The following is a 27195-nucleotide window of genomic DNA, read 5'->3' as shown; positions in this document are numbered from 1 at the left end:
TCTGACACGCACCAACATTATGTCAAATCTGGAGTTTTCCAGACTCAACTGTCGCACACCGTTGAAGTCAGTTTGGCTATAGAGACATACACCTTCATCGGGTCTAAACTTGCCTGCGAGGGTGAACACTGAGGAGTTCAGATAGGAGGCGTCTAGATGCTCAGCTATCTACGTTTCTGGAAGTAAAAAAACCTTGCGACGTTGTGAGAAAAGGTGGAATTTGTGTGCAGGCCGTAAATATTTGCGAAATTCAACAGTTTTGGCCAGCATCGAGGACTCCTTTTACTCGCCACTGTAGGGAAGTTAATCATTGTAATTTGTTTCTTATTCATGATGTTATTCTTCTTAAGGTTGTGGAGGGGAAAGGAAGGTGTAGGATAAAGCTGAAAAAAAACAAAACTCGTTGAAAAAATTAAAAAATAATTTGATTTTTATAAATGGAGAAGATATACACATAGAATTATAGATATATAGAATTCAAACAAAACGATGTTTTAAATCATGAGCAAAAAATACCTCCCTTATTTTACAGACTTTAAATAAAATCAAAAGCAGATTTGGTGTTCATAAGAAAATTTGTGTTCTAATGTATTTTCTACTTGCCACCAATACGTTGTCGCTTATGTTATGAATCAGCGTGGAAACCCCATATCCGATTATTAACATTTATTTACTATTAAATACTTTACTTATTTATTATGATTATAAACTTAATTAACTCATTATTATATACTTAATTTACTCGTCATTATTATTTACTTAATATTATCTACTTAATATATTTATTTTTATCTACTGAATTCCCGTATTATTAATAAGTAAAGAAAATTACTATTGATTCTTATTTATTACCTACTAATATTACCTACCTATTAGAATCTACCTATTTTAATTTACTTATTCTTATTTTTTGTCAATAATTATTCATATTATTCCTCTTGTCATTGTCAGCATCCTCACCCTATGATTGAGGCTGACAAGCCACCATAGGTACTTTGTAATACTTATTTAGTTTACAGGAGTATTTTATTGTTGTCAACTATAAAAGTGCTGCTCAGTTTGTAGGTTTATATTTTTAATACTAAATTATATTTACTGATTCATTTTACTTCCACGAATATAATTGTAAAGCTTCACATCTCCACACGGAAATGCCCTAGTGAGTGATAAAAATATATATCTCAACAACCACGAAGAAAAAAATTATTTAACACCTTCCACTTAAAACTCTGGTGAGTTCTGGTGTCATGAACCCTTGCGCAGCTCTTTTCAGTCTAGCTTCTTAAGATTAGTGCAACTATTTTCAGCCTAGCTTGTTTAGGTTAATGAAACTATTTTCAGTCTAGCTTGTTTAGGTTAATAAGACTATTTTCAGTCTAGCTTCTTAAGGTTAATGCAACTATTTTCAGCCTAGCTTGTTTAGGTTAATGAAACTATTTTCAGTCTAGCTTCTTAAGGTTAATGCAACTATTTTCAGCCTAGCTTGTTTAGGTTAATGAAACTATTTTCAGTCTAGCTTGTTTAGGTTAATAAGACTATTTTCAGTCTGGCTTCTTTAGGTTAGTGCAACTATTTTCAGTCTAGCTTGTTTAGGTTAATAAGACTATTTTCAGTCTGGCTTCTTTAGGTTAGTGCAACTATTTTCAGTCTAGTTTGTTTAGGTTAATGAAACTATTTTCAGTCTAGATTGTTTAGGTTAATAAGACTATTTTCAGTCTGGCTTCTTTAGGTTAGTGCAACTATTTTCAGTCTAGCTTGTTTAGGTTAATAAGACTATTTTCAGTCTGGCTTCTTTAGGTTAGTGCAACTATTTTCAGTCTAGTTTTTTTAGGTTAATGAAACTATTTTTAGTCTAGCTTGTTTAGGCTAATGCAACTATTTTCTGTCTAGCTTCTTTAGGTTAAAATGGAACTATTTTCAAGAACGCCATTTTTACCCTGCAATTTGAAATGAATTCCCACATTTTGTTCCACATTATCAAACGCTCATAAAGGAATATGGCGAAATGTACCGATAACCTGCCAGTTATTAAAACAATACTGCTTATTTTCATTCAGGTCAGGTTACGCACGGCTTCCAGTTTTTGATTTAGGTACTATTGTAATGGAAGAATTAGATACATCGGGTTTACATTGGCACATTTCGAGCAAATATCTCTTAAAAATAAAGTAATATTAACTCTAAGTTATGTGAGTTTACAGAAAGCGACGGAGAGTAAGAGATATTACATCGATCAGTAACACTCTCGAAGGTACTGTGAGGATAAAGCTGAGGATTAGATGTAACTGATGTAGAATCTAGATTGAAAATTATATACGCAGTATGTAAGGTATGCGTATTTAGGGGATAAATTAATTGAAGATCTTAGTTGGACACGGAAATATGAATTCGCAAATTGAAAAATATGGATTAATTAGTGGGAAGAGACTAGTCTGGTAGTAAGAATCGAGGTTTGTTCGAAACAGGATTTCATAGTTGCAGATGTCGTGGATAAGTAAGCTCCAAAAAATTATCTTTCACCGTAAACAAGAGATTCCTATTCGTTCATAGGCACATAAATCAAAATGATACATCGATCGAAAGAGTTTTTTCGACAGGATTGAAGTTTATGAATTATGCCACAGAAAGTGAGAAACTCTCCTTTACAAAGTGTAATAAAAGCCAGGGTCTTCCATTTGTAATTTTTGTAAATGACTAATAATCTTTCGAAATAAAGACACAGAAAAGATTGTTGTTATCCTCGGGCTGAAGCAGCATTGAACTGTTTAGCTTGAAGCAAAGTATCTTCTGTCATACAAATCATGTCTAAAATACCTGTTGTTTTTAAAATCAATGTTTATTCCATATTATAATGCAACTACTAAACGCGATTTTGTTGCGTTGAATTGCGATCCTAATGGATTTGGGCAGTAAATTTTGTCGATGCATAACATCGGTAGTTAACAGTGCACGCGCTCATGCCCTGAATTTGATTGCTTATCCAAATATCTGAAAGTGTTATTTTCGTAACGAGAATCATTAATTTAAAAATATCAGATCGACAATTATGCCAAGAAGTGGTTAAGACGCTTGTACTGGTAAGATTCCTAGTCCCGGTTCTATTCCTAGTTGTAACCGTTATCTTTTTTATTTTCTGTGTCTTGTTTTGTTTCATCTTTCGTTTAGATTTATTAGTATTATATTGTTCTTCAATGTTATTTTAATATTTGCAGGCCAGAATTTCAGCATCAGTATGTGAACAATAATTGAATTTGTTATATTTAAAACACGAAGACAGTGAAGAAATAAATGTAATTATTAAAAAGTTGTGTATTATAATTGCCTTAAATATAAATTCTTTAATAATAATTATTTAATGTGAAAATTTTTTCGTTTCATTCATATAAGATTATAATGATTTAGAAATATAATAAAAGGAGATCTTTTTTTATTCTAGAATTGAAAGCTGAAGCAGAACATCTCACAAATTTAATTTCGTTTGACTGGAAATGTCTACGCAGCTTCGTCCATCTAACAATTGTCTCATTCAGAAACTAAAGAAATTTTAATCAAACTAAAATAAATTAAATGATTCTGCTAAAGATATTTTTAATAATGCCTTCAGCTTTTTTGTTGACATTTTCCAGTACAGATGTTTTCTGTGATGTGAAGGAACCTTCGTGGCCGGATTTCTCTGCAAATATCACAGAATATTTAAAACATACCTCATTTGTGAATATCATAGAAGGGAAATACAACCCGAAAAATGCGTATATTGTGAACGACTTTTACGATTTCCTTGTAAAATATCTACAACCCAGTGAACGTCATTTGGTGGCCTTAAATTTATACAAGACGATCCATATCACTTGTCCCATTGAGGAGAAATGCGCAGACATCAAGAGGATATCGTCGTATTTCCAAATGCAGAGTTTATTCTTTTTCATCTACAATTCACATCGTCAGGTGAATGATTCTTTCAAAAAGAATCGTTGGGATGTTTTCAAGAACCTGTCAGTTTCCTTATTTTTCATCGTAAGCTTGGATAGTGATTTTGCAGAGGAGTCTTGCTCTTCAGCAATGATTGATGATCTATTAAAGCAAAAGTATGGATACACTTTGACGGCTATTTGGAAGATGTATCAAATTTCAGATATTTTTGTATATTTACCACAATTTTGCGGGTCGTTTAAAATTTTGAAGTTTGACCCATTGGTGCAATGCATTTCAGAAGAAGACTGCTCAACAACTATTGAAATCATGTCTGATGAGGCTTATCGTCGTTCTAGAGAGTTCTTGTCGCACCGGTTTATAGACTTCAAGAAGTATCCTCTCAAGGTAAACGCGTTTCCCAGAGACCCAACGCTTGTCGTTAAAATTCCCCAATCTCTGAGGGACTCGTACTACGTGAAGGATATAGACAGTACTGGCTATTTAGGAGGAGTGGATGGCTTCTTCATTGGAAACCTCGTAAAGAAGTTGAATTTCCAACCGATATTTTTTGCGCCATCTGACAATAATGATTACGGAATGTGTCTGCCAAACGGCACACTGATAGGTAGTCTAGCAGATATAGTCGAAAGAAGAGCTGATATATCGATCAATGCCAGATTTTTCAAACTGTATAAGACAGATCAAATCGAGTTTACTATACCAATTTCAATTCAGAGATTTTGCTTGATTGCTCCTAAGGCCAAAAGGATTCCTCACTGGATGAATATCCTGCAGGCGTTTGAAGCAAGCACGTGGTACTTGATCCTCGGAACGTCATTTCTTCTGGCAATGATGTGGTGGTTGTTCAGGACTAATCCAGCGACAACTCCCAGGAGAGGACGCCGAGCTGACACGCAATCCATTATAGATATTTTACTCCTGATTGTCAATCGTCCAACAATTTTACCAACCCGAGATGGAGAGAGGGTATTAATTGTATTCTGCTTGGTCTTCAACTTGCTTTTCGTTGGAATTTTTCAGGTAAATATTTATATATTGTTAAATACACACATTAAATAATGGCGTTAGAGGTCTAATGTTAATAGACATTCAAAGTTATTTGTGAATTATGTATCTATTTATTGTATACGCCCATACAGCTAATTATTTATACCCATTTAAGAAATAAATAATTAGCGCATACAGATAAGTGAAATAGTAGAACAATTATAAGTATTCTTTTAAAAGAAAGACAAACATCCCTGGGTTACAAATAACCATTTTTGAAAATCTCCTACTACCATCACAGTAAGCGGAAAATGAGGTTCGCATCGTGATGGATTTCAGTGTCTTTCCAGCTTCACTCGTTTGTCGTATAAACTTGATAACTTTAATAGAAATCACGAACCTTTCAAGGAACAACCGAAGATAGCAATAGTATTTCTTGAATCAATTTCTTAAAAATAAAATAAATCTTCTATCAAATATCACGCAGTTCAGTTGGGGCCCACGAAACATGGGAATTAAATAAAATTTGGACAAATTTTGTGGACAAGTTATTATGAAAGTTGGCCGTTGGCCTTGTGATGTGCACCCTTGAACTATAGGTTTATTTGAACAGTGATCGAGGTATAAAATAATTTTGTTATCAAAGGAGACAGCAGGAAGCTTTGGTGCTGGTGGCCAGGACTAAAGGTTCTGACGATGATGCAGGTAGGCGATTCATGATTTGAGTTTTTATACGGATAGTTCCCAATGATACTCAGGCCATGGACCTATTGTGCTCTCTCCCATTTCACCTCATTCTTTTAAGATTATTTCAAGGGCCTATTCTTCCGTCTATGGATCATAGAGGATCATATAGCGGTAAGGGTTTTTAGTTTTTTCAAAGGGCTTTCGGAAGTTCACCTTTGTTCGTGTTCCTAGACGGCCCCATAAGGAAATAATTCACTGAGGTGGTGTCAACTCTCCTCCCCACTCCTGCTTGGTTCCCCAAAGACCCCAACATGGAAGAGTCCACAGAGGTGGCCTCATATCTCCTCTATACTTCCCCTAGGTTCCAGAAAGACCACTTTTTTATTTGAATGGTCCATTTTGGTCCCACGAGTATCTAAGGTAATATAAGGTTTACCCTACTAGAGCCCCAAGTGCTAGGGTAAGATTTAAATACTACGAGATGTGACCCTGTATCTTGGAAGCAACGTTAGTGACCCATTGAGCCTGAGCACGGTAGCTCACACCTTGGTTGGGATGGCTATTTCAGGTCGTGTTTCCACTTCCCAAGCGATGGGTTCGCAATACCCTCTGCGTAACTTGGTTTGGGTTACAAACTCATGTTTTTTTTCGATTTCAGGGTTATTTGACCACCGCCTACACAACCACCAGACACTTCAAAGACATCAACACCTTAGAAGAAGTCTACGACAGCGGCCTGGGTATAGCATCGAGCATCGATGATCTTTTTGGAGTTGACATCAGCCCTCTGATGACTCGTTTGAGTGACAGAATAGTTTCTCTTCTTCTGCCATCCATATCCATGGTGGAACCACTGAACGTGTTCGCCGTTGAAAGAGATACGGATGCAGCAGTAATGATTGAGATGAACTTTACCTTACCAAATGGAGAACCAAGGCTCCACGTTGTCCAAGAATGTCCTAGATTTTTTTTTCTCAACTATATTGTGTATAAAGGGTACCCTTTCTTGCGACAGATTAATAAGTATCTGATGGCGATTAATTCTGCAGGTTTGCCTGATAAATGGTACGATATAACCCAATACACATTGCTTCTCAACAATAGGCTCAATACTCCACACGAAAATGACCACAAGCCTTTGTCTATTTTCGACATTCAAGCAACTTTTTTATCCCTCTTTGTGGGACAAGGTTTGAGTGCTCTTGTGTTTTTGTGTGAAATTCTTTACTTCCGAATCAAAAAATTATACCGACACAAAAGAGGTAAGTTGGTTTTGAAATCGGAGCACTTCTGGGAGTAAGTACTCATGATGTTTCAAGCCAGACATGCTTAATTTTTTAATTTATTCTTTTGGTGTTTAATTTGTAGAACTCCATTTAATTTTTTTAAATAAATTTAAAATAAATCAAATTTAATAATGTTTTTTTTTATTTTTTATTTTTTTATTAGTAAAAAAAGATACACGAATTACATAATATAACAATTACATAGTATAATTACACAATATAGTACAGTTATTTATTACATAATATTAGTATTTGATGTACCCCCATAAATAAGCAGGGCTTGTGTGTATGGGGGTGTTGTTATATTGGTTTATATTTGGTACGATTCAGTTCAACTGTTCGGAATACTTTTTAAGGTGGCGTAATTTTTTCTGGTAATGAGTTAAAAAATTTAACTCCGAGATATTGATGGTTGAACTGTCCTATTGTTTTTTTACATTTAGGAGTAGGAAGTATTGACGTTTGTCTAAGATTTCTGTTATTTTTAAAGGGTGCAATTTTATTTTGAATATAGTTTTTATAAATTTGTAATGCTGCATGGTAGAAGTATAATGCACTTAATTTTCTGACCTTAAATTGTTTGAATAAAAGTTCGGACGAATAGGAATAGGGTTTTTTTAATATGGTTTTTATTATTAGTTTTTGTGATATGTAAATTGTTTGAGTTTGATTTTTATATGTACCGCCCCAGCCTATAATGCAGTATCAAACTGTTTGATAATGGCATCAAAAGCCGAAACAGCTGTCACATTAAAAACTGTAAAAATAACAGAAATACTTGCAGAACTTAATAATTATTATAACATTGTGGTTATCTTAGTGTACAAAAATAAAAATCTCGTTTATTATTCACAATAAAATGCTGGCGATATTTAGGTCAACTTGGCTGGCGGTTTGGAGACGGAATACTGGTGAGTTCCTTCACGCTGGCGCTTTTATAAGTTAAAGAAGATTCTAGAACAATTTGGTTACTATGTAGAATTTTTGCCAAACAAAAATGAAAAATAATAAAAGAACATCCAAGAAGCTTGTTTGGTAAAATCGAAACTTCTGGAATTCCGTTCAAATGAAGTAGTGGCGTACCACTACAGGACTCCCCTTCCAGCGGCACAGAGGGCCGCGATAGAAAGAAAAGCTGATGTCAGATCTTGCTTATTGATGGTCTTAAGAAGGGTTGGTCCTGGTGTTGTTGCATTTATCTTGGGTTCAGGGCCACTGTACGGTTGTTGTAGTATTCTCTCACGTTAAAATAAAATGGTTAGAAAAAACAAAATTATTATAAATTACAAACACTGTTCACGACACACGCTGAGAATACACTAAAATAACTATTGTGAGCACTATTATCCGCGCTTGTGCAGAGATGGTCTGGTGCACGCAGCTCCACGATGCCTCAACCGATCACTACATCACTTCGCTTTCATCAAAACACATAATTTTGCATTTAGGGTTGAACGTGCCTTTAGGCGTTAAAGTAGTCCGGAAAACGAACACGCCTACCGGAATGTGTGGTCGTGTGAGTGCGATCCGGGTTGGTAGCGGGCATAGGAAGGGTTGATCTTATTCCTTGCGTAGTTCCCTTAGTTTCCTGGGCAATGTAAGCAGGTTTGAGGCGGTCTATGCTCACCGTTACCTCCTTTCCTTTGTTTAAAATGGTGAACGTTCTTTCGTTCCGGCGTACCACTTGGTGAGGGCCAGTGTAGGGTTTCTGAAGCGGGCTTTTTACGGTGTCGTCCCTTAGAAACACATGGGTAGCTGCGGGAAGGTCTTTAAAAATGAAGCATTTCCTTTCACCATGTCGGGAACCTTCAACCGGTCTGAGGTTATTAAAATGTTGCCTCAGCTCTTTGAGGAAATTGCTGGTGCTGTCGTCGTTCGCTGGCCGAGCAACGAGGAATTCTCCAGGTAGGCGGAGTGGCTCGCCGTACACCAGTTCGGCCGAAGTGGCAGCGAGATCATCCCTCCAAGCTGCCCTTATTCCCATTAACACTGTGGGTAGCACCTCAGTCCAGCGGTCGTTCTGATGGCATTTGATTGCTGCCTTAAGCTGGCGGTGTAGCCTCTCAACCATGCCGTTAGCCGCAGGATGGTAAGCCGTGGTACGTATCTGAGTCGTACCTGCCAGGCAGTTTAACTCCCTGAACAGCCTCGACTCAAACTGTCTTCCTTGGTCGGTAGTAACTCGGAGCGGAGTACCGAACCTAGTAATCCACCCCTGGTAGAAAGCACGCGCCACAGTTGCTGCTTCCTGATCCCTAATCGGGAAAGCCTCTGGCCATCTTGTAAACCTATCCACGCAGGTGAGGCAGTATCGGCATCCTTCAGATGAGGGCATGATGATGATGTCTATGTGCACATGCTCGAATCTGGCTGATGGTCTGGGAAACGTTCCTAGGGGTGCCGACACGTGGCGTGACACTTTGCTGCGTTGGCACTGTAGGCAGTTGCGTGCAAATTCCCTTGCGTCTGCCTTAATGGCCGGCCAGACATAACGTTCAGTTATGAGTTTGACCGTTGCCTTGACGCCTGGGTGAGCCAGCTGATGGACTGCATTGAATGCTGCGAGCCGAAACTTTTTCGTGACGAAAGGTCTCGCTGTATTTGAAGAAATATCACAGTAAATTTCCGTGTTTATGTCGGGAATGCGCACTTTCTTGAGTTGTAGACTAAAACTTCCCTTTAAGCATTGCTCTAGTTCCGCGTCGTCCACCTGATCAGCTGCCAGTGCTGCGTAGTCCAGGGGAGCGTCAACTGTCTCGACCCTGGAGAGGGCATCTGCGACGATGTTGTCCTTACCTGCTACGTGGCGAATGTCCGTGGTAAACTGGCTAATGAAGTCAAGGTGTCTGAACTGCCTTGGAGAGCATTTATCAGCCTTCTGTTGAAAGGCAAAAGTGATGGGTTTGTGGTCCGTGAATATGGTGAACGTCCTGCCCTCTACCATATGTCTGAAGTGTTTCACAGCGAGGTAGATGGCCAGGAGTTCTCTGTCGTAAGCGCCGTATTTTTGTTCAGCCGCACTAAATTTCTTTGAAAAGAAACCCAGCGTTTCCCAGTGACCTGCGATGAGCTGCTGGAGTGCGGCGCCGGCTGTGGTGTCAGAAGCGTCGCTGACTATGGATAGGGGGGCTTCGCACTTTGGATGAGCTAGTAAGGTCGCCTGAGCAAGGGCTTCCTTGCACTTGTCAAAGGCTTCCATGGTCGCTGCTGTCCAGGATATGGGCTGCTTGCCTTTCTGTTTTCCGGTGAGGAAATCATTGAGCGGTGCTTGCGTCTCTGCTGCATTGGGGAGAAACCTACTATAAAAGTTGAGAGCTCCCAGAAAGCGTCGTAAATCCTTCACCGTTTCAGGCCGACTGTAATTTTTTATTGCGTCGACTTTCTCTGGCAGGGGTGTAGTGCCTTCACCAGACACCAGGTACCCCAAGAATTTTACTTCAGGCAATCCAAAATGGCATTTGCTGGCGTTGACGACCACCCCATATTCCTGCAGGCGCTGGAACAAGGTCTTGAGGTGGTTCATGTGTTCCTCTTCTGATGATGAGGCAATGAGGATGTCGTCGATGTATGCGTAACAAAAGTCCAATCCTCTGGTGACCTCATCGATAAAACGTTGAAACGTCTGGGCTGCGTTACGGAGGCCGAAGGACATCACTGGAAACTCGAAGAGTCCGAACGGCGTGGATATGGCTGTCTTCGGGATGTCTTCAGGAGCTACAGGAATCTGGTTGTAAGCTCGTACCAGGTCTATTGTGGAGAATATCTTGGTATCCCTCAGCGACTGGGCGAAATCTTGAATGTGTCGTACTGGGTACCGGTCAGGTATGGTCCTGGCGTTCAATCCGCGGTAATCACCGCATGGTCGCCATTGGTCGTCTTTCTTAGGGACCATGTGAAGTGGGGATGCCCAACAGCTCTCAGAAGGCCGGGCAATTCCTAATCGGACCATGGTCTCAAACTCCTTCTTGGCCCGTTTGAGCTTGTCAGGGGCGAGGCGGCGGGGACGTTCTGCGACTGGAGGACCTGGAGTAGTCCTAATGTGATGAAGGGTAGTATGGCGAACTTCCTTCATGGCGCCGTCAGGGCGCGTAAGGTCCGGATATTGTTGCAACAGTTTGTGGTAGGAGGATGTCCCTGTGACAGTCTTAATGGAAGCGGTCATGTTGTTACTACGCCTTCCTGTAGTTGTCAGGTTCGTCACCTGATCCAGCAATCGCCTATTATGGACATCAACCAGGAGCTCGAATCGTGCCAAGAAATCCGCTCCAATGATGGGCCTGGAGACGTCAGCAATGACGAAACTCCAAGTAAAATCACGACGCAGGCCTAGGTCCAGGTTGAGCGTCAGGCTTCCATACGTCGCGATGGTGCTTCCATTTGCGGCCGCCAATTCGTAGGACTGCTTGGCCGGACGGCCTTGGACTAGGCGTCGTTGGTAAACACAGAGGTCCGCGCCGGTGTCCACGAGAAACTGGATGCGAGTTACCCGGTCCGTTACGAAAAGGCGACTTAATTGCGCAGGGCTGTTGGTGCTGGTCGCCATCAGTGTGAGCCCGGGGCGTTTCCCTCAAAATTGCAGGGTTTGATGCAGGAGCGCGCCTTGGTACCAAACTTCCAGTGGTACCAGCATTTGCCTTCTATATGACGACCCCTAGAACGACTGCGCGAACGATGTTGCCGCCAACGAGGACTGGTAGTCCTGGATGGGCGTTCCTGAGAGCGCAGCGTCGAAATTTCCCGTCGTAGGGTGGCTATTTCATCATGGAGCGGCAGCATCATCTTCTGCATCCTGTCTATCAGGCAGTCTTTGTCGGGAACCCGGGGAGAGGCTTCACTGACCCCTGGCCTACCAGCATAGTCGTCTATGGCGTCCGCGAGATCCGCCACATTGTCCAGCGGGGTGCCTTGTTGGGTCGCTAGAACTACTTGCATACTTCGGGGAAGTCTGCCCATCCAAAGTGTCTTCAGCACCTCATCAGGCACTGCGCTGCCCGCAAGGGTGCGTAGATGACGAAGGAACTGCGAAGGTTTTCGGTCACCCCTCTCCTCATGCTCCAGGAGTCTCCTCGTCTTCTGCTCCTGGGTAGAGCTCAAGCGCTTCGTGAGTTCCCTCTTGAGCAGGGTGTACGCTCCGACTTCAGGGGGGTTGACAATAATGTCCCGGACCTCTTGGGCGTACGTGGGATCCAGGGCCCCAAGGATAAAACCGAACTTCGTCGACTCCACCGTCACTGCTGCAGCTTCAAAACTCCTTTCAACCATAGCGAACCACAGCTCCGGATCGTTAGAGCAGAACGGGGGAATCCGCACAGCTACGCGGTTGACTTCCGACGGCGAAACTGCTGACGTCGTAAGTCGGTCGGGCGAGACATTTTTAACACAACCGTAGTACACGATAACACTTAAAAAATATTTAAAATCACGTCGTAGGTCACCACTGTGGTTATCTTAGTGTACAAAAATAAAAATCTCGTTTATTATTCACAATAAAATGCTGGCGATATTTAGGTCAACTTGGCTGGCGGTTTGGAGACGGAATACTGGTGAGTTCCTTCACGCTGCCGCTTTTATAAGTTAAAGAAGATTCTAGAACAATTTGGTTACTATGTAGAATTTTTGCCAAACAAAAATGAAAAATAATAAAAGAACATCCAAGAAGCTTGTTTGGTAAAATCGAAACTTCTGGAATTCCGTTCAAATGAAGTAGTGGCGTACCACTACAACATTATTAAATTTGATTTATTTAAATTTATTTAAAAAAAAGACATGCTTAAGCCTGCAAAAAAGTATGCATTAAAAAAAGAGTTTTTTAGCTCACCAGATCTGCATATTTTTGTGTTCTCTAATGTTTATTTAGAGTTGTTTAACTAATAAAAATAAGTAAATCTTTTAGTTTATATTTAATTGATACAGTAAAAAAACTCTGTTATATTTAGCAACGAAAACTTTCAAACAATATTGCTGGCGTTACATAAAATTTGAATAGCTCATCCTACTTGTATATTCCAGGTCAACAAAAACCTGAACAAAGTAAAAAATACGCATTTTTTTCATGCAAATATTTCACGCAAAAAAAGATTACAGTATTTAATATGTTTTATTATGTTATATCCACATTTGAAAAAAAAAGATCCCTAAAAAACAAAGGTTTTTTACTATAAGACATATTTTTTTGTTTGACTGAGGATTAAACATTCGACAGGGACTGACTCGTAACTACTGTTATCTTTACAAATGTATTTTTTAAACTTAAACTTCTTCCCCAGTGACTGGAGTCAACCGCTTGTAAAACTAAGCCCAATCCCTATTGGGTAGGATCCACATTAACTATGACCGACACTGAGAAAACTTACTGTTAATTTATTAAAAATCTGGGCAAATTATTCATTTTCCTGTCAAAAACGGGACTGCAGGCGTTTGGTGAATGAATTGACAGAGTTCCTTACAAAGTATCAGGTAAAAGCGAATGGTTAAAGAGTTCATCAAAATATTGATATTGATATTGACATACTTATACTGTCGATTATAAAAATAACACAAGTTCTCCATATATTCTGAATGACTAATATTGTAACAGGAAATTAGACTGATACCACTTTTTTAACAGGACGATTTTTCTCAGTGTATGCGTTATTGCCACCAAAAGAGAAAGATATAGTGCATTGTCATCAAGATCGAGTCTATCTGCTGAGCTTCAGCTTGATCGGATGTCATGAAGTAGGTCAATTTCCACTTCCAAGATTTGTATTTATTCATCCACGGAAACAAAATCAAAATTCAAAAAGATGGATTTAAAAACATTAACATTATAAACACGAGTCGTATTTGATACGCCACTGGGTCACTCGTTGGGAAAATATTGAGCGAGGGCATCAGAATATCAATATAAATCAAAAGAAACTTTTGAAATCGATGTGAGTTATACAAGGAGGGCCGTGTGGTGTTCAAAAGAGGGGAGGCATAAAAGTAGTTTTTAGAGTATATACAATGAAAACTATTGCCCATGTCACTTTAATAATATCTTGTAATGTGCAAAAACTTAAACAAAAACACTTTAATAATATCTTGTAATGTGCAAAAAGCCCCGGACACACATGTCGTAGCTGACATGCTAACTATTCGCATGCTTGTAGATCTGTATACACATGCTAGATACAGGCATGCTTGGTACTCATTTGCATAGTTACATGCGCGTATATGGCTGAGATGGGGGTCCCGGAAGAAACGAAATGCTATTTTACTGGTAGCTGCGATGCATAATGAAGTTGAGAGTCTTTTCATTGCCCCGCCGAGCAATTTTGATCGTGAAAATATCAACTTGCAATAAAGCAACAAAACAGCGCACGCAAGCGTTCACCCTGCTAGTTAACAGCAAAGCGCTTTCAGACAGTAAAGACTGAAAATGGTAAAATAATCATAGAAAATATACAATCTCCTTCCCGATAGCCTGAAAGCAGAAAATAGTATAAACATAAATATAAGAAAAAACTGTCTAATATAAGGATTATTAAAATATGGTAAATAAAAAGCTCCGCGATCCCCAACACTCCTCCCACCTCACAACTAACACCGCGCAATTGAATGGCTTACGAGCAAAAGATTTACTTGTAGCAACACTATGTACATGTACATGCCACTGGCACCCTGAAGACCACTACTAGCGTGCTTTTGAGCGAGTTACCAGCAGGTGTATCTGCGGCTCTATAAACATGATTAAGTTAATTACTAGACACACAAACACAGGATAGACCGTCAATACCAAATTCACCATATTAACAATTCCAAATAGCCGTACTCCGTACTGCCCCGTATATCACAAATTCAACAAAACTTGTTCACTGCGCCAATCGTACATGATCGGTGCTAATATATAGAAATATGTCCCAATGGTTAAGTTGGTTAAGACGCCTGTTCCGGTAAGACAAGAGATTCTTGGTTCGATTCCTAGGAGTGACGGTTTTTATTTTTCTGTGTCTTGAACTGTTTTATGTTTCGTTTAGATTTATTAGTATGAACTTCTTCGATAATACAGGATTTTTCAATAAGAGGTGTTATTTTGATATTCAATCGTAAAAGATCATTGGTTTCGTTGATTGTGTAGCACGTAGCGCCGTCTTGATGAAAGTAAACGTTGTCCAGATCAATACCATCCAATTCCGGCCATAAAAAATCATTAATCATCTCTCGATAGCGCAATCCATTCACCGTAACTGTTGCTCCAGCCTCATTTTCAAAAAAGTAAGGTCCAATGACTCTGCCCGACCATAAACCGCACCAAACAGTCACACGTTGAGGATAGAGAGGCTTTTCAACAATAACTCTTGGGTTTTCCGAGCCCCAGATGCGACAATTTTGCTTGTTGACGAAGCTACCGAAGTGGAAATAGGCCTCATCACTCAAGTTGATTTGCATTTGATTCATTCAAGTGAACTTTAATAATTTCAATGCGTTGTTGAAGCGTGTATTGTTCCAATTTTATTAATGACGTAGTTTTTACTTGTCAAATGTGTAAAAATGACATCTTCAAAGTAACATCTACCGAAATAGCGGGCTATTCAAAATAACACCTCTTATTGGAAAGCCCTGTATACTACATTGATGGGTATACCCTTCAACATAAGTTAAAAAGAAAATGTCGTTCCGGAACTTAATTAGTTTATCATATATTGATTTGAAAATGGAATTCTTATTTTGTAATTCTTAAAAATAATAGTTTGATTCCTAAATACAATAAAATAAAATGACAGTAAATATCACGCAGTTCAAATGCAACTACTTTATATAATTGTAAGAAAGTCGATTGACTCTACACAGGCAAATGCATCAAGTTGATAAACAAGAAAAACATGGCGGAGAAATCAATAATGTATGCATCATAGATAGTGGCGGTTCGTGGTGTTTATCACTGGGGGTTCAGAAATTCAGGGTCCCCTCATTTTTATTTCAAACCCTTTTTATAGGAACTCTAATTATTTTATAACGTAAGAAGTACTACATTTTGCCATTGTACAACATTAGGTATACATAACTAACGAACTAACCATCACGCCGTTTCCCCGCAGGGGTAGGCAGAGAGGACGGACCGCCAAACAACTCGGTCTTGGCACACACTCCTTGCCTCATTCACATTCATACATCGTCTCATACATACTCTTCTATTGTTCTGACTCTTGACATGGCCCGACTCAAGTATCCGATTCACTTGGTCGTGCCATGTCTTCCTCGGGCGTCCCCGACTTCTGCTACCATTCACATTTGCATCGTATATTCTCCTTACATTCCTTTCTTCGCTCATTCGCTCTACATGCCCAAACCATCTAAGCGTCCCTTTCTTGATCTTACTCATTACGCTTACATCAGCCTTGCACTCTTTGCGAATATCCACATTCCTCACACGATCATACATGGTTTTACCACACATACGCCTCAGGGATCTCATTTCAACAGCATTCAATCTACTTTCATCCTTTCTTTGCCAGTTCCATGCCTCACTTCCATACATCAGGGTAGGTACCAGCACTTCATTGTGGACTGCTAACTTCGCTTCTTTGGACAATTTTTTGTTAGCGCCAACTGCGTTCAGTCCTCTATTAATGGAGTTACCTGCATTTACTCTTCTTTCAATATCTCTGTCAGCCTTCCCATCTCTCGTAAACATGCTTCCTAAATACACAAATTCATCCACCTGCTCCAAGTATTCCTCATTCACAGCTATATTGCATACTGTTTTCGTACGTTTTTTTTTATTACGCAGCCTTGTTTAACATCTTTCGTGATATCAAACCACCCCGTAAAACCACTGTTCACCCTAACACATGCAACGCTTCCCTCATATAGAGACGCAATCGCCTGAGTCATATTCGCATTCACTCCATACTTGGACAACACCTTCCATAGCTTTTTCCTGTCGACTCGGTCGTATGCTTTTTGTAGATCTACAAAGGCACAGAAAAGTTTCTGGTTTTTTGCCAGAAACTTCTCGGTGAGCATACGCAATGAGAAGATCTGGTCCATGCACCCCCTTCCACTCATAAAAGCACCTTGCACATCCCATATTTTATCCTTTGTTTCCTTTCTTACCCTTTCAATCAAAATTCTACCACACAGCTTGCCAACTGAACTTAGCAGGCTAATAGCCCTATGATTCCCACATTCCATACGTGACCCTTTACCTTTGTATACTGGCATGATCACTGCCCTTCTCCAATCTAAAGGCGTGTAACTTTCCTTTAAACATTGGTTAAAAAGATTGCACAACCATGTGAGAATTATACGGCTACCTCCTTTAAAATATTCAGCAGCAATATTGTCGAAACCGACAGCCTTACCATTCTTCATACACTTAATTGATCTTTCTATCTCATCCATGCTAATTTCGGTAACATTCAGTCCATCATCATTCATATCTGATTCGCCGCTAGAATCACTGTCACTCACTTCGCTTTCAAAGACTTCCTCGAAATACTTCATCCATCTCTCTTTTATTTATCTTTCGATTTTGTCACTTTATGCTTCCGGTTTCAGGGCCACACCGGGACCTTTTGATTTCTTTCCAAAACAACTTGATGTTTTCTTGGAAATGGTTTGTCATTTTCATTCCTTCTTCCTCTTCCAGGCGTTTCTTTCGTTCTTTCACTCCAACTCTTACTTTTTTCTTACATTTCTTATATAATTCTTTCGCTCGATCCTTCTCTTCGCTGGAAGGACTGCCAGCCGCAATCAGACATAACCATGCTTTCTTCTTCTCTGAGACCAGTGCTTTAATCTCATCACCCCACCATGCATCACCTTTCTTCCTACCTTGCGTACTTTTTCCACAAACCTCTCTAGCAGATTCACAAAGACTAACTTTAATGTGGTTCCATGTTTCATCTATGCTTAGACCGTCCATTTTCTTCTCATTCATTCTCATCTCTGCACAATTCACATACTTACTTCTCTCATTATCGTTTTGTAGTTTTACTATTTTGATTCTTGGTAGAGTTAGTACCGTTTTCGCTTTAGAGCGCCAACCGCGAAAGAGGTTTACTCTCGACACCACCAAAAAGTGGTCAGTTTCAACCTCTGCCCCTCTGAAAACTCTCGTGTCCTCGGTAACGGCTCTTAACCTAGAGCCAATTACTACAAAATCGATAATTGACCTCTCATTTCCTCTTTCCCACGTATATTGGTGGATACCTTTATGATCGAAAAAAGGATTGGACACAAACAGGTTCCACTCTAAACATACTTCAAGTATTCTGTTCCCGTTGTCATTCGTTCTTTTATCCCCAAACATACCTAAGGCCGATTCAAATCCGTCACGTCTAATTCCTACCCACTCATTCAAATCGCCTGCCATTATAATCCTTTCATTAATATTTTTCAGTCTCATCACATCATTCACACCAGTCCAAAAATCATCTTTCTCTTCGTCACTCTCAGAATTGACAGGGGCATAACAAACAACAAGAAACACCCTTGTCAAACCGATTTTGAACCTAATCCACATTATTCTCAGACTTACACATTCATACTGCAACATACATTCAATCATTCTGGGAGACAGTAGTGCTGCAACACCCTGACACGCCTTCTCCGTATCTGGTCTCCCAGACCAAATGACGAGCCTATCATTATGCTGCATTGTACCGCTCCCTTTTTTCATACTCTCTGTTACACAAAGTATGTCCAAACATTTGCTAACCATTGTGTCACACAATTCATTCATCTTTCTTTCCATACCTCCTCTAATATTCCACGTACCAATTCGACATTATTCGAGTTCCTTCCTCCTCTTTGCGCCACCGAAGGGTTGGCGATGTGATGGATAGCAAGCCTCATCGACACCTGTGTCGGCCATTCCCTTCTCGAACTGCTTATCTAGTCTAACATACTGATACTTAGGTATAAATCACTAACACACAAATTAGTATAATATTTAACTTAATCCTAACGCCATCAAAACTGTTCCAGATGTCCAAATGAAAAAAAAACTTAATTCTAAAACAAAAAGTATCGTATCACTATAACAATAAACTAATCACTGCATAATTGTTTGTAATAGTTCATATTGGCAGAAGGTATACATAATAATAATAACTGCGACACATCAATAAATACAACCGTTTTATAGTTGAAAGCCGAAACCAAATCAGAGAAAAAGCAACACGATATTGCGTAACTAGACATAAACAATATAACGTTTGCCAAATATTCGCAAACAAAGAATATAATATTTTATTTAATAAGGGTTGAATTTTGAAAACAAAAACTAAAAAATTCTACGTTAAGATTTGTTTTACTAGTTTACAAATACCATTAAAAGCAAACGGTTAGAGAAATGCAGGAACAAGAAAATAAAAAAAAAACTAAAAAAATTACTAGTAACCAATATAAGTATAGTAAAATAACACGTTGCAAGGTGTAGCTGCCGGTGCGGGCGTAGTGCTCAGCCAATCTTGGTGACATTCGTCGTCAAACTCCGGAGGTCACGTGTAATCAAACATTCTACTATCGCTGCTATCGATATACCAATTGCGGCGCACAAAGCTAGTCTTGTTTTAGCGTAATTTATTGGATTGTGTTGTTTTTATTTTTGTGTGAAGGACTTTATGCTGATTGTATAACGCACAACATCAGGAAGGCGGAATTTTAATGGCATGCTGTTTACGAGTGTAATGTTCTATGTTATTTCTTTAGCTTTTTTAATGGGGGCTCACTGCACAAACGCACTTTAGAGAAAACAGCCACTGATCAATAATATCTATTGCATTGTCACCATTTACAAACAAATTACGTAGCAAACTCGCCAATTCCTCGCCTACATAGTTTACCAAACGACTGTACAAATGTCAAAATGTTATTTCTGGTAATTTCAGGATATAACCCCATGTAAAAAATTGTAAACTATTCATTTACCCAATGTAAAAGCCCCATTGGCATATAAAAGAGTAAATAATTAAACCAACGCAATAAGAAATTCCAGTCCTCTTTATTATTGATAATAAACTCCTAATTTAAAAACCATTAATTTTTTGTTAATGTTATAATTAGTTTAAATAATTGAAATAAATTTCAAAGTTTTGACTTTTCGTTTCTCCCAAAAATGCACCAATCTATGGTTTATAAAAAAACCTACGTTTTATTTCAACATGCACTGTACATATTTTTGTATGGCGGTGACGAGAGTTGAAATCAACTAATACATAAATTCAGTTGATTTTGTTCCATACAGACCGCTATTGTGAAAAAAAAGCATTTTTCTTGCAAAATGATCATTTTTTCATTGTATGGTGTTTAGTATGTAGTTATTATCACACATTCAAATATTCCAAAGAATCTTTTTCTTTTTTAATGATTACTACAAATCTAAAGATTCTATGATTTGGTCCATATAGCATGAGAAAACGACTTCTAATGTGCTTACTAAAGTCTTGCATCTTAAACGCCTGCCAGTAAATTTCATATGTCAGCTGTTTGTTTTCGGACTTCGGACCCTTCAAGATGTACCCAGGAGATTGGTGAAGTCATCAAATCGGCGATGGATGGCTTCATACAATCGACTTCTAAAGAAACTGGTGTGGGCTCAAAGCCGTGGTTCAGTCGACAATGCTCCGAAGCAGTTCGACGAAAAAACGCGGCTTACCGAGCCTTCAACACATCTCGAACGCCCGAAAGCAGATCAGCATACAACAAATCGGCAAAGGAATGCAAGAGAATCATTAAAAGGTCAAAATTCGAACACGACCTGCAGATCAGCAAAAAGCTGGCTGCCTGCCCGCATGGCAGCAGAACATTCTGGTCGCTTGCGGGCTCAATAGGTCGGAATTTTTGAAAACTCAGTTTGCCACCTCTTACCAAAACTGACGGCTCACTAGCAAACACCGCCACCAAAAAGACTAACCCATTAGGGAAAATGTTTGCGGAAAACTCGACCCTCGACGACGGAGGTGCTGTTCCGCACCAAGTGATGGAACGTGTGATCAACAACAAACTGCTCACATACCTCGAGAAGAACAAAATTATCAACGACCGTCAATACGGATTCCGGCGGAACCGCTCGTGCGGTGATCTTCTCGCGTATGTGACGCATGTTTGTGGGCGGTGCCTGGAACGTCACGGTGAGATCCAAACGGTCGCACTAGACATATCCAAAGCCTTTGACCGGGTCTGGCACCAAGGACTTGTCAACAAATTGCCTTCTTACGGACTTCCCGCATCCCTGTGTACGTGGATTGCTGAATTTTTAAGGGGTAGGTCGATTTAGGCGGTTGCTGACGGTTTCACCTCTTCCTCGCACTCCATAAATGCTGGCGTCCCACAGGGATCGGTTCTGTATCCGACTTTGTTTTTGTTGCACATCAATGACCTTTTGACATGTGCACCGATTCATTGTTACGCGGATGACAGTGCAGTTCATGATAGCTTTTTGTTTGACAAGCCTCCAAAAGGCACACAAACTCCAATGGCTCGGAGGGCTTTGAAGCAGAGAATGGACGGTTATCTGGAGAGTATTTCCTCCTGGAGTAAAAATAATCTCGTCAAATTTAATGTTTCAAAGACCCAATCCTGTCTGATTATGTCTAAAAGGGATCCAAATGATAATCTAGTCTCCTTCAACGGAAGCAATCTTCCGAACAGGCCTTCCATTGATATGCTTGGTGTAACTATAAGTGACCAGCTCAGGTACGGGGCTCCATCGAAGCCAGAGTAAAGTTGGCCTCTCAGAAGCTGGAAGTACTGTACAGGGCCCGCAGATACTTTAATAGTACACAACTGCTGACCCTGTAAAAATCGCAAGTGCGCCCTACTGTCGAATTTGGCAGCCATTTCTGGTCCGGAGCCTCAAAATACCTGAAAAAAACCCTTGATTCTGTGCAGAAACGGGCGGTCCGTTTGATAGATTCCCCAATCTTAACAAACGGACTGCAATCTTTAGAGCACAGGCGTCAGGTAGGTATGCTGTCTTTGTTCTATCGGTATTACAATGGAAGATGCTCTGAGGAACTAGCGTCAATGATCCCTTCGGCAGCGGTGCGTTGTCGGGATACACGCCAAACGCGCGACCAACATTTGAACGATTGACATTTGTCACATGAGAACGGGTCGCTTCTACGATTCGTTCTTAAGTTCAAAAGCTTGGCTGTGGAACGAGTTGCCAGCCTCTGTGTTTCCTCCCTCCTACAACATGGGACTCTTCAAGACCCGTGTTTACTCCTTCCTCTCCACAAAAAGACCCTCCACACAGCATCTCCAAAGATGACATAAGCCCTGAGGGAAATTATTTTCTTCAGGGCCTGCTGTGTGGAGTTAATATAAAAAAAATACATTCAATGCATTTTAATTTTTTTAATATATTTAAAATGAAAAAAAAAGGTTGTGTTTTTATCATAATTTTCATAACATTAGGGTTAAATACACCTCCGAGGTGAGTTACAGGTATTTGATTGGTGTGTTAGAGTTTTTAGCACCAAGCTCCAATGAAACGAAACACTGTGCGATTCGGCCGCGGTCAACTTCGCTCTTGGTCAACTGTTTTGACAATTTCCCGCATTTTACATTGTACATTAATTTCCCGTTATTTTCATGTTCCCGTTGAGAATAAATAATTATTGAAAATCCGACGTGCCATTGCAGCAGTCAACCGTCCCACGAACGTAAAAGCTCCGCTTGACAGCTTGCTTATAGAATCATAGTGTATTTCACACTCCGTGGGTTATTTATTGAATGCCTATCAAAAACACATTGTTATCGTTCGGAAATTTGGCAGATTTACTACGGCACGGCACTTGCAATATGTGAATTATTACGCCGCCCAACGGCTTTATTACAGTGTCTATTTCGGAAATCATGCTGCTTTTCGTGTTCGAATTGTATGTATTCTCTCTGCTAACAAGGTAATTGTGGAGCGGGGTTTCCCAAACGTTTGATGTTACACAAGAGAAAATTGCATGAAAAGCGTGCTTATTTTTTAACGTAAACATCGTAGATACATTTTTACTAAAGTGTTAAAAACAGTTGAAATAGAAGTAAAAACAACAAGAAAAGGAAGAAAAACGCAAGGAGAACACTGTCACTATGCACATTGGAGAGGCCCTACCACTTTCCCAATGACGGAATAAGGAAATTTATTATTTATCTCCTTCATCGTACACGTCAAGGACTCTATTTAAAAAATGAAGCTATATCTAATTTATTATGAAAGACTCTAGTGGCAGGAACATAGTATTTGTTAGTACATATATACACGGTGTCCGGAAACTCGTAGTACAATCGGGAAACTGGAGAATCTACACCACATGGGGAACCCAAATAAACATAAAGTTTTTTGATTTGAGCATTTTCACCAAAAAAAAAAAACCAAAAAAAAATATTTTTCGGCTATTTCAGGGTTAATTTTTTTCGTCATTCGGTCTGAGACGCCGACGCAACGGATAGAAATTATTATTAGCATAGGTAGGTACTCACGATATGTAGCGATGTTCCGATCTCCAATTCAAAACACAAACACGTCAAATTATTTAAAATGTTCACCGTTAACTTCCAAGCACAATTGGGTCCGTCTGATGATTGATTATTGCACTATTTGAATCATGTCAGAGTTATTTTTTACGGCGTCGAAAGCATCGATGATAAGTCTCAAAATCAAAACATTAAAAACGTACAAATGTTTTCAATCACGTCGAACGCATCGATGAATAAATCTTAAAGTATCACTATCAAAACAATAATAACGCGTATTAAATCACACAACATTCGACCAAAATTCGCTTTTATGTTTAAATTAACGAGAAAACTTCTTAAAGCAAAATGCAATGAAAACAATGTATAAACAATCACATAAATACGGCCACCTGCGGCGACCCATAAACCAAAACTCCTGACCTACTTACGATTTAACAGAAATGAGACATCTGTTTATCTTGCGTCTCTTTCCTTCACATGTTAGTTGAACCCAGAATACTAGAGAAAGCTATATTTAGCGAATATGTCAGAGATAGGTATGAACATTATAGAACAACAGATGTTTTAACCCTGCAGAGCAGAAATATTTTATGATTACACCGGATTAAATGAAGGGTGATTTCAAAATAATGCTTTAAATCCGGGTTTCTTTATTTGTTTTACTTTTAAATAGTTTTAATTAGTTGGGTACTTTGATTTTCAGTAATAATTTATAAGAATTTGATAAAAAAAATCAACTTATGGCTCGATTTACTCGAAAACGAAAGCTCAAATCAAAAAAAAAATTATACTACAAAATCGACTCCAAATGTGATGTAAATTCACCAGTTTCCCGCTTGTACTACGAGTTTCCGGACACCGTGTATTTACATACAATGACAATTAAAAAAATAAAAACAATTTGAAATAATTTCTCCTCACTATTGACTATTGTCAAATATTAAATTAATAATAATTAAAATTGACATGCATCACAAATAGTAAGAATATAGCTAGGGCAGTTTAACTCACTATCACAGGGCTGTCCAATCATGAATATTGACTGTAATTAGCCTGGTAACGAATATATCAAACGCTATCATAAGATGCACAAAATAAAAAATAGAAAAAAAGACACAAAGAACAAAGGTATGATATGAACATAATGACAGCAAAAGCTTATCGCAGCTATGCTGGAACTTTAGACAATTACTGAAGATCGTTTTCGTGAATGACTAAATTTTCAATTTGCAGCCGCTCTGTACTCTAACTAATTGAAGTTTCTAGTCTGAAGAAAGAAGAAAATTGAAATAACTGATGCTCCACAGGATAAGTAATTTTTGTAAATATTTAAGTTTCGGCGTAACAAGAGTGACCAAGGAGTGCGCGCCTAATATGGAAGATTTTATTTGATTGCACTCTTTTAGTTTTTTCAATAGTTAGGTCACTTCCTCTGGGGTCTGCCTGCATGGTCACGATTTGCATTTTTTTCCAAACGCCAAAAAAATAATACTTTTCTACACACGATACGACACGATACGATACGATTGTGCCACACCAGCCAGAAGCACCCCTATTGTGACCGATGTGAACGGTACAACAGTTCCAGTTAGGACACTGCTCTAAGGATGGAAAGGAGGTTGGAGTTAAATTGACCAGTATAAAGGCAACCTAATAAGCCAATATTGGAATTTTCGATAGGCAGGAATAAAGGAATTGATTAATCTTTTTTTCCCTCTTTTAACTTCTGTTTTCTTTCTTCTTGCCTCTTCTCGGCGCTTCTTGGATCTTGTTGTCTATTATTGGCTACTTTTGGCTCTTCTTGCCCCTTTTTGGATATTTTTGTTTTTTCTTGGTTCTACTTCCTTCTCCTTACTTCTTCTTGTCACTTCTTATTCCCTTTTGGCTCTCATACTTTGTTACTCCTTTCCTTTCTGTTTATTCTGTCGGGTCACTATTTTCCGAGTCATTTTGGTTCATGGTATATATTTTCTGGGTTGACTCTCAAAGTATGTCTTTGTCTTTTGCTATTTCCTTCCATTCTCCCAGCGTTTTGTCGAAGTACCTCATGTTGTAAAAAGTCTCTTTTATATGACAACCTAATAAGCCAATATTGGAATTTAGTAGTAAATGCGAATAATGCTCGGATGTGACGATTGTTGATGAATATATGTTATCTTATTGATGTGATGCAATCCTTCGTCGTATGAGAAAAATGATTATTGTTAATTTATTGAGAATTTATTCAAATTTTTGGTGATTTCGGTAAAAAACGGCATTGCAGGCCTTACGAATGAATTAACAGGTTTCCTGAAAAACTTCGTCGGAAAACGTTTTCATGAAAATTGCCACTCACTTTTACTTACTTTTGCAATACTCATTACAATGATCATGCCTTTGGGGAGAATAACTACTTTGTTAAATCACATTTCTTCTGTGATTGACATTTTCAATTTGAACCAAAGAGAATTTAAGACGGCAATAAGCATACTATTTAACAAATCTGGTTAATCAGATAGTATTGATGTATTTACCCAAGCAAATAAATGTATGTACTGACTTCTTATAAACTGTTATTTGTGAAATGTAAATGGAATATACTGTTTTTCACAATAAATCAATAAAATAAAATAAAAATAAAAATAAAATAAAATACAAGAAAATTCTTTGTATCGTCATGATATATTATCAAGACAAATCGATACAAAATTCTTAAATTGATGTTTTATCAATTAGGCCTGTTTATTTATCGTGATGGCAAAAATCGCTTTCTCTCCGTGTAGGACACATTTCTAGTATATATAAACAAAAATCGCTTTCTCTCCATGTAGGACACATTTTCTAGTTTATTTACAAAAATCGCTTTCTCTCCGTGTAGGACACATTTTCAAGTATTTATACAAAAATCGCTTTCTCTCCGTGTAGGACACATTTTCAAGTATATATACAAAAATCGCTTTCTCTCCGTGTAGGACACATTTTCTAGCAAGTATTTTGCTACCGCCAATTTATATTAGCTTCCTGAAATCTATCTAAAAATCATTATTGATTGAAATATTGAAATAAAATGATAAGCATTATTGTATACATTATTCAATTTGATTGATTTCTGCAAAAAGCAACGGATAGTGCTCGTGATATTATAGTACTTAGGACTGGCGCAACCAGTGGCCAATATCGATGTGGGAACCAGTGGACCCTGTCAGGAAAAAAGATTTATTATTGCATGCTACACTGGGAAATAGATTATAGCGAACGGAAAACTTTTATTACATGGCAGGTCTGGCCATGCATGCACGGAGAATAATATTACTGTCGTAAGCGATAATTTCCAAAAATTGTTTGCATTTTAAAACATTGAAACCAGGGGTAAAATAATTGGTGAAAATTATTTATTTATTTTTTATTTTACGCCCAGCTGGGCTTGTACATATTTATTTTTTTAACACAAATAACATTTTAGCTAGCATAAGATCACAAAAATAAAATACTCTACAATAGAAAAATAAGTGGTCAGGAATAGAACAGTAAATAAATGAAATAAGTTGGAGCAGAGCTAGCGAGTTTGTATAATTAGATTTGTTGTTTTGCTTGCCGATATAAGTTCTACTAAGAGCTATTTATACTAAGTGATTGATGCATTAAATATGTCAACAACATCCTTTTAATCTTTACCCAAATTCGGTATACGGCGAACGGGAGTATACAATTAAGATTCCGTGTTGGAATTGTCGCAATAATACTGAAGTTATTGCCTCGATGTTGGTTCGCGAAGCATACTGAAAGACATCAAGGATGACAATTCAGAGCTAATATGACGTTCTTGAAATATTTTTAATGGCAATTCTTAAGCATTACAATTAAAAAGCCAACAATT

General features: G+C 38.6%; 2 protein-coding genes across 2 annotated transcripts; one reads left to right on the top strand and one right to left on the bottom strand.

Annotated features, from left to right (window-relative positions):
• Window positions 1-4239: 4239 nt before the first annotated feature.
• Window positions 4240-7808, top strand: LOC149418449 (uncharacterized). The gene is made up of 3 exons (XM_089639114.1): window positions 4240-4953; window positions 6266-6499; window positions 7770-7808. Exons 1-3 carry the CDS (start codon window positions 4240-4242, stop codon window positions 7806-7808), a joined length of 987 nt encoding a protein of 328 aa, XP_089495240.1.
• Window positions 7809-11435: 3627 nt separating this feature from the next.
• On the bottom strand, window positions 11436-12155 carry LOC149418448 (uncharacterized). The gene has a single exon (XM_089639113.1). The coding sequence runs from the start codon at window positions 12153-12155 to the stop codon at window positions 11436-11438; it is 720 nt and encodes a 239-aa protein (XP_089495239.1).
• Between the last annotated feature and the right edge of the window lie 15040 nt (window positions 12156-27195).

The sequence above is a fragment of the Hesperophylax consimilis genome, chromosome 13 (assembly GCF_061612785.1).
Source record: "Hesperophylax consimilis isolate HC1 chromosome 13, BYU_Hcon_1.0, whole genome shotgun sequence".
NCBI classification, from domain to species: domain Eukaryota; kingdom Metazoa; phylum Arthropoda; class Insecta; order Trichoptera; family Limnephilidae; genus Hesperophylax; species Hesperophylax consimilis.
This window is presented reverse-complemented; position numbering and strand designations above follow the sequence as displayed.

Bases quoted from the DNA above. Each gene is read 5' to 3' on its own strand.
- LOC149418449 (XM_089639114.1), top strand. From the start codon at position 4,240: ATGTCTGATGAGGCTTATCGTCGTTCTAGAGAGTTCTTGTCGCACCGG. The intron at 4,954-6,265 runs GTAAATATTTAT...TTTCGATTTCAG, and splicing joins TTTTCGTTGGAATTTTTCAG to GGTTATTTGACCACCGCCTA. The intron at 6,500-7,769 runs GTAATGATTGAG...GGCGATATTTAG, and splicing joins AAAGAGATACGGATGCAGCA to GTCAACTTGGCTGGCGGTTT.
- LOC149418448 (XM_089639113.1), bottom strand. From the start codon at position 12,155: ATGGTTGAAAGGAGTTTTGAAGCTGCAGCAGTGACGGTGGAGTCGACG.